The sequence below is a fragment of the Anomaloglossus baeobatrachus genome, chromosome 3, assembly GCF_048569485.1.
Source record: "Anomaloglossus baeobatrachus isolate aAnoBae1 chromosome 3, aAnoBae1.hap1, whole genome shotgun sequence".
Lineage (NCBI taxonomy): Eukaryota > Metazoa > Chordata > Amphibia > Anura > Aromobatidae > Anomaloglossus > Anomaloglossus baeobatrachus.
In genome coordinates this window covers 445411584-445425416 of record NC_134355.1, presented here as the reverse complement: position 1 = coordinate 445425416, position 13833 = coordinate 445411584, and the positions used below count along the sequence as shown (strand labels likewise).

At 42.0% G+C, this 13833-nt stretch overlaps 1 protein-coding gene across 1 annotated transcript in view; it reads right to left on the bottom strand.

Moving 5' to 3' along the window:
- The window catches only part of LOC142296626 (lipoma-preferred partner homolog), a 426991-nt gene that overhangs the window by 128070 nt on the left and 285088 nt on the right, over positions 1-13833 (bottom strand). The window contains exon 7 of the mRNA XM_075340461.1: positions 8348-9004. Within this exon, the coding sequence (XP_075196576.1) occupies positions 8348-9004 (657 nt within the window). The remainder of the gene's footprint in view (positions 1-8347; positions 9005-13833) is intronic.

Here is a 13833-nt window from a genome sequence, read left to right as displayed (position 1 = left end):
CGACTTTTCTCTCGCCCCATTCACTTGAATGGGTGAGAGAGAAAAGAGTCACGCATTACAGTTGCAGCATACTGCGATGGTTTTCTCGGTCCGATTAGGGCTGAGAAAATAATCGCTCATGTGCGCTGTCACACAGGATAGAATTGGTCCGAGTGGAATGCGATGTTTTATTGCACTCCACTCGCACCGATTTTCTTGTCAAAAGGCTTATGCCTTAGCCCTAGCCTTTTGACCAGTTGTGCAAAGCTTACAATAGCCGATCAGGGCGGATGGCTGCCCACATAATAATGTAGATAAAATAGAATAAAAATATACAGCCAGAACAGAAATAGGGTAAAACATTCTCTGCTACTGTAAACCTGCAGCGACATCCATGTGTTCATGCAGAAGTTCTTGCCAGTTTTACGGTGATTTCCATCACAGAGTGAATCCTAGGGGATAGCGCAATGTCAGCAGCAGAAGTGACAACCCCTGAGCTCTGCTCACATTTATCATTTTAAAAAGATCTGCACCAGAAATCCAAGTCTGCACCCGTCCATTATCAGTATATCCTATTCCAGTGGAAAAAGATTGGCATGGTCTACGATGTAATGGTGGATTACCTCTCAGCTTTAGGATGAGGTTTTTGAGAATTTAGTCCCAGAATTTAGGTAGTGAATGCAGGTAGGTACTGGCAAGTCGCTTCTACTTCCTAATACATTTCACGAATATGACCTATCCAATAATTAAGATATTTGCATCCCAAACTTTCTACATCACATAATCATGCTGTCATATTATACACTATGGGGGGTTCCAAGCAAAAAACAACATCATTAAGCCTAGAAAAGGAAGTTACTAATCTAGTTTGATTGGGCCAGGTGCCCTACATGACCAGATCGCTGCTCTATCCCAGCTCCTTGCAACTGTGCTTCGACATAGGATACATACCAATATACTAAATTCTGTCCTATTTCTTGCCTCTCCTTGACTAACGGTCAACAAATATATGGGCAGGTAGCATATGACACTAATCACCACCACCCTGTGGATGATGGGAGGAGGGCACAGTCAGAATAGGAGGCTGTCTATACCGCCAATATGTACTGAAAAAAAACTGCATCACCAAATAAAACATAGCAAGTGTAAACAGGTGTCAGCTGCTATAACTACACAAAACAAGCAAAAGTATACAGCAGCAATCTAAGCGCTAACGCATATGTAGACACAGAATACATGTGGCTGATGGGAGGAGAGCACAGTAAGAATAGGAGTCAGTCTATCTCTGGTTGATGGGCACACATGAATTTGCCGATTTTTATGGGAAGTATCTTCAATTTTCTAAATAAATTTCCTACTGCATTTATGCAGTTTAAATTTAATGCACTCAATGTTTGCGTATGTCTTAGCGCTCATGTAGTTATAGCAGCTGGCACCTGTTCACACTTGCCATGTTCTATTTGAAGATGCAGTTTTTTGTTCAGTAAATATTTGAGGTATAGACAACGTTCTATTCTTACTGTGCTTTACTCCCATCATTCCCATGGTGGTTTTAGTTAGTATTTGAAGACTTTTTGTCTAGGAGAGGCATAAAACAGCATAAGGTCCCATCAACTAAAGGTCACCTTGTTGTGGTTTATGGGCACACATGAATTTGCCAATTTGTGATCTACCTTCATTTTTGTAAAATAAATTCCATATAGCATTTATGCAATTTAAATTTCATGTATTTTATGTTTGCATATACAGAGTGCTACTGTATTCTTTTGCTTGTGTCTCATATATTGGTAAGTGACCAGTTCTCTATCTGAAGGGTCTGTCTGACAGACTCATTTTAATAGCCAAGCCAGTCCCCAGTTCTCGATCATAGCTGATGCATCAAGAGAAGGGGGCTGGCTTATCTATAGAAATAAACAGTCTGCCCCCCCTTTACATAAGGATATGTTCTGTGCCATGTACAAGACCAGAAAGGTGCGAGATGGAGCAGTCAACTGCTGAAAGGGCACCAGGCCCAATGGCACTCAACTGGAGAGATATTTATCTTACAATTTAAAGGTTTGTTTGGATGGAAACCCTTTTTAAGTTTAATAAGTTCTGAATGTGCAAATAAGTAGCAGATTTTTATATTTCACTGCCAGCAAACACTAACAGACAAGAGTCCAGGTTTGGCCTACCACACTAGATATCATCTAGTCTACACCATCACTGAGCGTTCATAGTACGCTGGCAGAACCGTAGTCAAGGGACTCCGTCATGAGGCTTTAGAATACAGGCTGCAGTCTTGATGCTGCAATCAAGTGATGAGTTGTGCACGGGAATGTGTGCTGCATTTGCAATGAATATAAACCAGCAGCAGTTCGGTGTAATGCAGTAGCCGGCCCATCTTCTCATATACCAGCAAGTCTTCAATGTCATTGCACATTCCCTATAGCACAGGCTGCGTGGCTCACATTAGGATTGAAATCCAGGCTCCTGACTTATGAGAAATTGTTGGCAAAAAGACGTCTGCTTGTATGTGTTAATAAGTAAATCTGCTGCACAATCTGTTGCATTCCCTGGTAATGGTCTTCTCTGTAGATTATCCAGCATTTAACCTAATCAAGATGTTCTTTCCCAGCATTACTGCGCATTCACAGGCAGCTTTGCACAATTACTCGTCTTGGCCTCCGATTCTTTCAAACATTCTTTGCTGATTTCATCAAGGCTCGTCCCAAGCAGAAGGAACAGCAATAAGATCATATATATGAATGTGGGAGCTTAGTGTACATAGATAGCTGCAGCCCAAGACGGAGCTTTTCCTCCTGAGACTCTTTAGGCCTGGCATGCTGGCCTTTTTCCCAATTGAGACACTGAATTGATTTTCTTTACGTTACCCCTTTCCATGGCATCTACCCATATCAGGAGGATCTGAGAGCACTTTACATAATCCATGTTAGATCATGGAAGGAGACTATGTTCAGAAGAAATAGGACATACTGTTGAAGTCATAAATTCTCATACACCTTATCCACACTTACGATAATGCACTTTTCACAACTCCTAGTAATCCAAGTACACGTTTCCTCTTAGGTCACGTAGGACACTACTGTATTTCCAGAATGTGAAATGTCAGATTACTACAGACAATGATGTATTTCAGATTTTCGTTCTTTCATCACAGTCCCTGGAGATCAGAGGTTTTCATACATGTGGTTAGTATTTGGTAGCGCTGTCAATAAATGCTTACTTGGACCATTCATCCACATAGCTTCTCACGGTAAGCTCGTCTTCTTATTTCTGATAAAAAAGGTTTGCAGGTCTGTTTGCACAGGATTTTTCACTTCTGCTCCTAAATTTTCTACAGATTGAGGTCAGGGATTTGCGGTGGTCACTCCATTACCTTAAGCCATTTTGCCATAACTTGTGAAGTTTCCTTGGCGGTCATTTTCCACTTTCAAGCCTCAAGTACCCAAGCTTTACTTTTCTGGTTGATATCTTGAAAACAGGTTTGAAAATGTTTGACTGAACTTCATGGACACGTCTCCTTTTTCAACCATACTAACTACAATTAGGTCGAAAAATATTTGGACAATGACACAAGTTATGGCATTTTAGCAGTTTACCAAAACATTCAAGATATAGTTATATCATCAATAATGGCTTAATGTGAAGACTCAACTTTAATTTGAGGGTGTTCTCATCCTATTTGGAGTAAGTTTAGAAATTACAGCTCTTTAAGGCTATGTGCGCATGCTGCAGATTTGAGCCTTCACCGAAAAATGCACCCTGTGGCAGAAAAACGCACCTTGTGCCAGAAAATGCATCAAGAAAAGGATATATTTTTTTGCACATTTTAGCCCCATGTGTTTTTTTTTTTTTTTTAGTAAAACAGTTATGGCCCGGAATTGTTTTATGGCTGTGCACTGTGCCTTCAGATGAAGCAGAGCTGAGATCATCGTGGGACGTCATGTGGATTACATCGGACCTTCAGGGGTATTTTTGTGGTTAATAAAGGGGTGAAAGAGGGTGCTCTTTTGCCTTTTATTGCAAATAAAGGATTTTTTCGGTGTTTGTCTATTTCTTTTCACTTACAGATTACTAAATCGGAGAGTTTCATAGACGCTTCCCATTATCTAGGGCGTAGTGGCAGCTGTGATAACCCCTTATTACTCCAATTGCCACCGTACCAGGGCAATCGAGAAGAGCCAGGTAAAGTTCAGGGACAGTCGAATCTAATGGATGCGGCAATCCGGGAAGCTGCAGGCTATTTTTAGGCTGGGGGGGTGCAATAAGCATCGGTCTCCCCAGCCTGAGAAAACCAACCTTGGGCTTTATCATGGATGAGTATCAAAATTGGGATGGACCACATGCTGTTTGATTTTTAAAAGTAATTTAAAATAAAATAAAATAAAAAAAGCCGCATGCTTTTTCTCTTATTTTGATGCACAGCTGAGATAAGCACACTGCTGGGGGACTGCAATCTATAGCTGTATGCTTTATCTGTGCTAGGTATCATAATATAGGGGGACTCTACACCAGTTTTTTTTTTTTTATTTAAGTTTTACACCACGATTAGGACAAACAGAAAGGGTCTGTGATTGGTGGCAGGCAGACACGCTGTCTCAGAGGCTGGGGGCGCGTCTGACTGCAACCAAACAGACACAGATGGAAGCCATGTATATGTAAGAGATAATGAGCGGCCCCTGAAGTCATACAAGCGGCCCAGGAGCAGTTACAGCCGTGCTGGAGACTAAGTATAATGCGTTGCTTCATTCTTATTTTTCCTTTAGTTTTATTTCTCGAGTTGCCAGATCCGGATCATTACCCAGAGCTCCCAGAGAACTCCGGCCCCGGCACTCTGGTACATTTGATACCATGCTGATCCGGACTTTTACAGTCCGGGTCCAGCCATCACTAGTAATAACCCATACAATACACAGAAGCAAAGAAATCAAATTATAGATGTCCACAAATTAAGTTATGTATAATAATGAGAAATGACAGGGGAAAAAAAAAAAAATTAGAAAACACGCCTCTTAAAATTTATTTAATACCTTGCACAAAAGCCTTTGCTGGTGATTGAAGCTTCAAGACGCCTTCTGTAGGTAGAAAATGGATGCATGCATTGCTCAGGTGTGATTTTGACCCATTCTTCCACACACCTTCAAATCCTGAAGGTTCTGTGGGCTCCCATCAACTCAGATTTAACTCCTTCCATATATTTTCTATTGGATTCAGCTCAGGTAATTGGCTGGCCCATTCTTGCAGCTTTATTTTCTGTCTCTGAAACCAATGTAGCATTTCCTTGACTGTGTGTATAGGATCATTGTCTTACTGAAATGTCCATCCTCATTTCATCTTCAAACTTCATTATTCTGACAGATGGCAGAAGATTTTTGTTTTTTTTTGTTTTTTTTATCAAGAATGTACATTTGTCCATTCAATTCATCCTTTCTTCAATTATATGGAGTTTGCCAGTGCTGTATGCTGAAAAACAGCCCCACACCATGATGTTCCCACCTCCAAATTCACTGCTAGTATGGTATTTTTGGGGTGACATGCAGTGCCTTTTAGCCTCCAAACATTTCGTGTATTACGGCCATACAAGGAGTTAAATTTTGGTCTCATCTGACCAGATTATATACTCCAGTATTTCACAGGCTTGTCTAAATGTTGTGAAGCAAATTTTCAGCATGCTTGAAGGTGCTTTTTGTTCAGCAACAATGTCTTTAGTGATGAGTGTGCATACAGGGCCATGGAGGTGGAGTGTATTTCTTATTGTTTTCTTTCAAACAATTGTACCTGCTGATTCCAGGTCTATTGGTAGCTCTCTACAGATGGTTCTTGGCTCTTTGACAACTTTTCTGATAATTCTTTTCATTTCTCTGTCTGAAATCTTGGGGGGTTGGACACCTGGTCATGGCTTGTTTATGGTGAAATTATGTTCTTTCCTCTTCCGGATTATGGGCCCAACAATGCTCTCTGTATCCTTCAGTAGTTTAGAAATTTGTCTGTAACCAATGCCATCAGTCTCTTTTGCAACAATATGGTTGCGAAGGTCTTCAAACCGCTCACTGGTTTTACCCATCATGAGATTTTTCTTGCGTGGCATCATGGAAAGAAGACACCTTTTTATAGGCCAACAGTAGAATCAGCTATTTTTTTTTTTACTACTATGCGACAAGATTGATTTCTAATGACAAAGATTTCAGCTGTTGTCACGACTTCCAATGGCTTTTTCAAACCGCTCTTTCTTCATGTGTTCAATACTTTTTCTCTGTCATTTCTCATTATTACACATCATTAAAAGTATGGACATCTATGGTTTGATTTCTTTGCCAGTGTGTATAGGCTGTTAAATATTTAGTGAGAAATTCATAGCGCCTTGAGAAATATATTTACTTTGAAAATTAATCAAGGGTTCAATGCTTATTTCACCCACTGTATCAGGGCTGTGGAGTCGGAGCTCATTTTGGTGGAGTCGGAGCTCATTTTGGTGGAGTCGGTATAAAATGCACCGACTCTGACTCCTAAAATATATAATAAATTGGGGACAGTAGTGCAATGCAGAATGTGCTGAATATTTTACTAAATAATAAGATTTAGTATAATGCTTATATTTAAGTGAAAAATGTATTGTAGTACAATGTGAACATCAGACATTTAATTATTTTTATGATACAATAATCAAGATATTTAGATAGAACATAAAATATATTTATTGGAATACAACTTTAGAACACAAAAAACTAATAAATTGTAAATATGTAATACAATATGTAATATATATATATATATATATATATATATATATATATATATATACATACACACACACACACAAGATATATATGTAATCTACTGTATATTACATAGTGTATTGCATATTTACAATTTATTACAGTTTGTGTTCTAAAGTTGTATTCCAATAAATATATTTTGTGTTCTATCCAAATACCTTGATTATTGTATCATAAAAATTATTAAATGTCTGATGTTCACATACACATGTTCATGTATTACAATAAATTTTTCACCTAACTATAAGCAATATATGTAGGAGTCGGTGCAAGAGAAATTGAGGAGTCTGAGTCGAAGGTTTGGTTTACCCACTCCACAGCCCTGCACTGTATATCATATTAACATATAAATACACATACATAGATGTGTACACACACACACACACACACACACACACACACACACCTGATAACCCAGGCTGATTAAAAAGGTCATGCTTTATCCCCTTTACCGATTAAGTCAAGTTGAATCATTTCGGCAGTGATTGTACTTCCTACTAGAAATCTGTCTCATACACGTGGAAAAGAATGAACAGCTTTTGTAAATTGTGTGGAGCTTTGAATAATAAACAATGATGGGTAGGCCATCAATATCAAAAGTGATACAAATAGTATCCAAATTGTACACTATTAGGGGACTACTGCGATCCTCGCATGACACTTGGCTCATGCTGGCAGCACAGTGGGAGCAGAGTGTCACTCTGACTGAGGTCTGATCATGTGATCGGACCTCAGCTGCGGGGGGGGGGGGAGCGGGTCGGCGCTGAGGAGGGGAGGTAGGGATTTCTCTCCCTTTCTCCTCTGTTGCCAGCTATTGCCATTCTCGCTTTGCACTCGTAGTACACCGGTGTTCTAAGTGAAAAGGAGTAAATTTCAGCCTACCATAGCCATGTGATCCAAACCACCTAGGGTGCACGGATGAAGAAAAGGGGCGATCCACCCCTGCAGAAGTCAATCTAAATAAGAGTAAGTGGTAATCCAGCACCCATAGTCCAGTCTTCAGTGAAAATTAAGACATCCTTTATTCACAAAACATGTTGAAAACATACATGTTTAAAATCAGAACAGCCTTAGGCGTTTCAGGTCATAGAGACCCTTACTCACGTATGTTTTGTGAAAAACTACGGGTACCACTTACTCTTATTTACTGTAGTACACCGGTGTACTACGAGTGCAGTGCGATATATTACTCTCGCCCCATAGACTTGAATGGGCGCGAGAGAAACCAGGATCGCATTGCACCCGCAGCATGCTGCGACTTTTTTCTTGGTCCGATTAGGGCTGAGAAAATAATCGCTCATGTGTGCTGACACACAGGCTAATATTGGTCATACTGGAATGCGATGTTTTATCGCATTCCACTCGCTCCGATTTTCCTGCAGTGTGTCTTAGACCTCAGAAAGATAATTATTAGGATACAGAGTTAGCTTCCAAAGACTAAATACATATGGGACCACTATTGTCCAAGAATATGACACAGATTTATGTATGCAGATATGAAAGCCAAAGTGATATATCCCAAGTCATAAAACAAAACTTTTGAACCCAATAACACCCATTCTATAGTTTTAATTATTATAAAGACCTACCTTGGCTTGAGGTGGCGGTGGTGGAACATAGGGAGGATCCGTTATATAGGTCTTTTTACTATTTGGAGGTGGATAGGAGCTAGGAGGTTGCTGACCCACCGCATGATGTCCAGAAGAGTAACCAGGTTCAGGTTTCCACCCTCCTTGCTGTGTGTATGGAATCTCAGAATTATTTCTCCCGCCATAAACCTGTGCTGCCGGATAGTAAGGGTCTTGGTATTTTACTTGATTACCCTGGGAATACCCATAGCCAGGATCTGCATAGCGCACAGGTTGGGGTGGAATATATTCTGGCTCTCGTGGAGGTGCTTGCTTTTGAGGAGCATAGTACTGGTTTGGTGTAACATTGTAAGGCTGACTTGGCTGAGGTGCTGGTGGAACAAAGTGAGGGCTGGGCTGCGCAGATTTAACTTGCACATTAAAAGTAGGTCGGCTTGGAGTAGAGGCTGTGGCATAAGATGCTGGGACTGGCTGAGGTCGCTGTGCACCTGGTGACCCAGCTGGTGCAGGCAATGTTGTGGACTGTGGTTGAGGTTTGGCAGCAGACTTCTTTGTTGCTGTCAAAGGTGGTTGGTTTGGTATGATCATCCTCTTATGCCCAGTTACTGGGGTTCCAGCTGATGGGTGAGTCAGTGTTCCGGTTGTAGACCCAGAGCCCTGTATAAATAAAAAACAAAAAAAATGTAATCATTAACTTGAAATATATATACATAAAAAACTGAAAACTTCGTATATGAGTTGCACAAATTATCTACGTTAAACAATTTGAATATAGAAAAAAAAACATTAAGAAAAATAGCTTGGTAACAAAGACTTTCAGGCTCCATATCTCACCGTCCACTACAGCTTCCAACGTGAGACTACCTTCATTTTATAGGCCATCTTGGCCATCTCATACATGAACTTAAATTGCAACTATTTATCATAGGTTTAGTAATGCAGATTCTTGTTATGTTACTGCATTGTTACGGTTTTGGTCGTGGTAATGGAAAAAGCCACAACCAGGATTAAAAGGTAGACAACAAATTATAACCTGTTTTCACATCTCCTAATAGCTCACTGTGTTATTAGGTTGATTCTCAAGCAAAAGGTCACTGGTTCGAATCTAAGAGCAGCCATGAAGATTTTCCAAGAAAAGAGAAACCGCATCATCCGACTCATAGATAGCGGTATCTCGGCCAAGAAAAATTGTCAAACTGCATCAAGTGAGTACCATGACAGAGCAATACGATGGTGGCCGCAGTGCTGAGCTAAATGCGAGTATTCTACAAGACAAGTTACTTCATACACTTAAGTACTATGGGTACGAAAAGGATGACAGTGTTCCAGCAGGACAGCGACCCAAAGCATCTGTCAAGGTTAGCCAAGAAATCAGTGACAATAAAGTAGAGGTGCTGGATTGAAAAGTGTGGTAAAAAAAGGTGCACAAGCAACTGGGATAACCGCAGCCTTGATAGGATTGTTAAGAAAAGGCCATTAAATTTGGGGGAGATTCACAAGGAGTGGACTGCTGCTGGAGTCAGTGCTTCAAGAGTCACACACACAAATATATCCAGGACATGGGCTACAACTGTCACATTCCTTGTGTCCAGCCACTCATGTCCAACAGACAACGCCAGAAGCATCTTACCTGGGCCAAGGAGAAAAAGAACTGGACTGTTGCTCAGTGGTCCAAGGTGTTTTCAGATGAAAGTAAATTTACATTTCATTTGGAAATCAAGGTCCCAGAGTCTGGAGGAAGAGTGGAGAGGCCACAATCCAAGCTGCTTGAGGTCTAGTGTGACGTTTCCACAATTAGTGATGATTTGGGGAGCCATGTCATCTGTTGATGTAGGTCCACTGTGTTTTATCAAGACTAAAGTCAGTGCAGCCTTCTACCAGGAAATTTAAGAGCACTTCATGCTTCCCTCTGCTGACAATCTTTTTGGAGATGGAAATTTCATTTTCCAGCAGGACTTGGCACCTGTCCACACTGCCAAAAGTACCAATAACTGGTTTAATAACCACAGTATCACTGTGCTGGACTGGCCAGCAAACTCACCTGACCTAAACCCCATAGAGAATCGCATATTGTCAGGAGGAGAGACACCAGACCCAACAATGCAGACGAGCTGAAAGGCTGCTATCAAAGCAACCTGGGCATCCATAACAACTCAGCAGTGCCACAGGATGATCACCCCCATGCCACACCACACTGATGCAGTAATTCATGCAAAAAGAGCCCCGACCAAGTATTGAGTGCATTTACTGTACATAATTTTCAGTAGGCCAACATTTCTGAGTTTAAAATCATTTTTTCAGTTGGTCTTATATAGTTTTTTCTGAGATAATGACCTTTGGGTTTTCATTGGCTGTAAGCCACAATCATCAACATTAACAGAAATAAACACTTGAAATAGATCACTCTGTTTGTAATGACTATATAATATATGTGTTTCCCTTTTTGTATTGAACTACTGAAATAAATTAACTTTTAGATGATATTTTAATTTATTGAGATGCACTTGTATATACACAAACAGAGCAGAGGGATGGTATAATAAATGGACATTTACATAAACAAACATTGAGCTTAGAGAGTGAATCCTTCATTAGTTTTGATTAGTGGTGTGAAAGTTTTATTGTCCCAATATCCATGTAAGATCAGAGGTCTGATGCCCTCACCATCTCTAGAGCACACTCCTCATTTTTGTAGTGGAGTCAGCTGCAAAAAACTGCACTCCTGTAGAGACCAAACACTGGATACATATCCCTAACACACAAAAGTGATCCGAGCGATCAGCGGTGACATCACTCAAGTTATTTGCGGTCACAGGTGGAGGACTCCAGCTGTGGCCACGGCTAATCTGAGTGACGTCACCACTGATGGCACGGCTCACTTCATTCTCTGCTTGAACCTCACAGCGAGCAGTCATGCTTTTTGGCGCTCGCTGTGAGCTTCAGATGTAGCAGTGTGAATTACGTCACACCTGCAGGAGTGTTTTGGGGGTTAATAAAGAGGTGAAAGGGTGCTTTTTTGTCATTTATTCCAAATAAAGAATTTGTTGGGTGTTTGTGTTAATTGAACTTTCACTGACAAGAGATGGGGGGGGGGTCTCAGACGCTTCCCATTACTAATCTAGGGCTTAAAAGGCAGATGTGGGCCACCATTCACTCCTTATTACCTTGATTGCCTCCGCACCAGGTAAATCGGGAAGAGCTGGGTAAAGTGCCAGGACTGTCGCATTCAATGGATGATGCAATTTCAGTAGGCTGGAAGCTGATCATTTTAGGCTGGGGGGCGCTTAACAACCATGTGTATTCTTAGCCTGAGAACACCAGCCCCAGCTGTCAAGCTTTATCTGTGCTGGGTGTCATAATATGGGTGGATCCTACAGCAAGTTTTATTTTACTGTACGATACAGAACCACCCATCGGCGTGTGCGATTGGAAGCCTCAGACATGCTGTCACTCAGCGTGGGGGCTCGTCTGACTGCAACCAATCACAGACACTGGTGGGAGGAAGAAGCAGTGAATATGTATGAGCCTAATGAGCAGCCTGGGAGGAAGAATGAGAGGCCGCAGGAGCAATGAGAAAGCCGTGCCAGTGAACAGAGTATGAAACACTTGCTCCTACACCTTTGCGCCGGATTATGGTCCCCATAGACTGCATATGGAGACCGGCATCTGGCCAGATACCAGGGAGCAATCCCCCGCTGACCCAGAGTCAGTGGGGGATTGATCTGCCAGTGCTCCTAAACACAGGGACAAAACGCAAAAAGAATTTACATGCTGCATCTTCAAAAACGAAGCAAAAAAAATGCTGTGCGGAAAGGAAAGTAGAAATCTCAGACTTTGCTGGGAGAAGGAAATGCATGCATTTGGGTGTATCTTTGTGACCTCAAAAACGCACCAAAACTTCAATAACAGATGCAGTGTGTGGACATAGCCTAAAAATGTTATTAGAGAATGGAATAGCTTTCAATTAGCCCTGAAAAGGACTGTTGGTTTAATGTTTTACTAGCAGATACTGTTACACTATAACATACTGCCCCTTCTCCAGCAAAATCTCTCCCTAGTCCCACTCTATTTCTGGGTAGAGTGCGACAAACATGGTGTATCTGGGTGTTATATAGACCCAACGTCACTATGCGGACAACCAATCACAGCAATGCCAGAAGCCAAGATGGCTACGGCATTACCATGATTGTCAGACAATCCCTGCACTGGCTGATAAAAAGCCGGGAAACATGCGGGGCGGGGAATCAAGCATGACATCGAGTAGCAAAATGCTTGATCAAGTACCGATCACATCGAACATACTAATGCTCGATCAAGTACAGAGCATATTCGCCCATCACTAGCTCTAAGGTGTGGCACATGTAATAGAGGCAGCCTCACTATGTCCTGATATGTGGCACATAATAGAGGCAGCACCACTGAGGTGTTCCACATGTAATAGCCCAGCTCCACTATACCCTCATGTGTGGCACATGTAATAGCCTAGCAACACTATGCCCTGATATGTGGCACATGTAATAAAGGCAGTACCACTATTCCCTGATATGTGGCACATGTCATAGCCAGCACCACTATGCCCCGAAATGTGGCACATGTCATAGCCAGCACCACTATGCCCCGATATGTGGCACATGTCATAGCCAGCACCACTATGCCCCGATATGTGGCACATGTCATAGCCAGCACCACTATGCCCTGATATGTGGCACATGTCATAGCCAGCACCACTATGCCCTGATATGTGGCACATGTCATAGCCAGCACCACTATGCCCTGATATGTGGCACATGTCATAGCCAGCACCATTATGCCCTGATATGTGGCACATGTCATAGCAAGCACCACTATGCCCTGATATGTGGCACATGTCATAGCCAGCACCACTATTCCCTGATATGTGGCACATATCATAGCCAGCACCACTATGCCCTGATATGTGGCACATGTCATAGCCAGCACCACTATGCCCTGATATGTGGCACATGTCATAGCCAGCACCACTATGCCCTGATATGTGGCACATGTCATAGCCAGCACCACTATGCCCTGATATGTGGCACATGTCATAGCCAGCACCACTATGCCCTGATATGTGGCACATGTCATAGCCAGCACCATTATGCCCTGATATGTGGCACATGTCATAGCCAGCACCACTATGCCCTGATATGTGGCACATGTCATAGCCAGCACCACTATGCCCTGATATGTGGCACATGTCATAGCCAGCACCACTATGCCCTGATATGTGGCACATGTCATAGCAAGCACCACTATGCCCTGATATGTGGCACATGTCATAGCCAGCACCACTATGCCCTGATATGTGGCACATGTCATAGCCAGCACCACTATGCCCTGATATGTGGCACATGTCATAGCAAGCACCACTATGCCCTGATATGTGGCACATGTCATAGCCAGCACCACTATGCCCTGATATGTGGCACATGTCATAGCAAGCACCACTATGCCCTGATATGTGG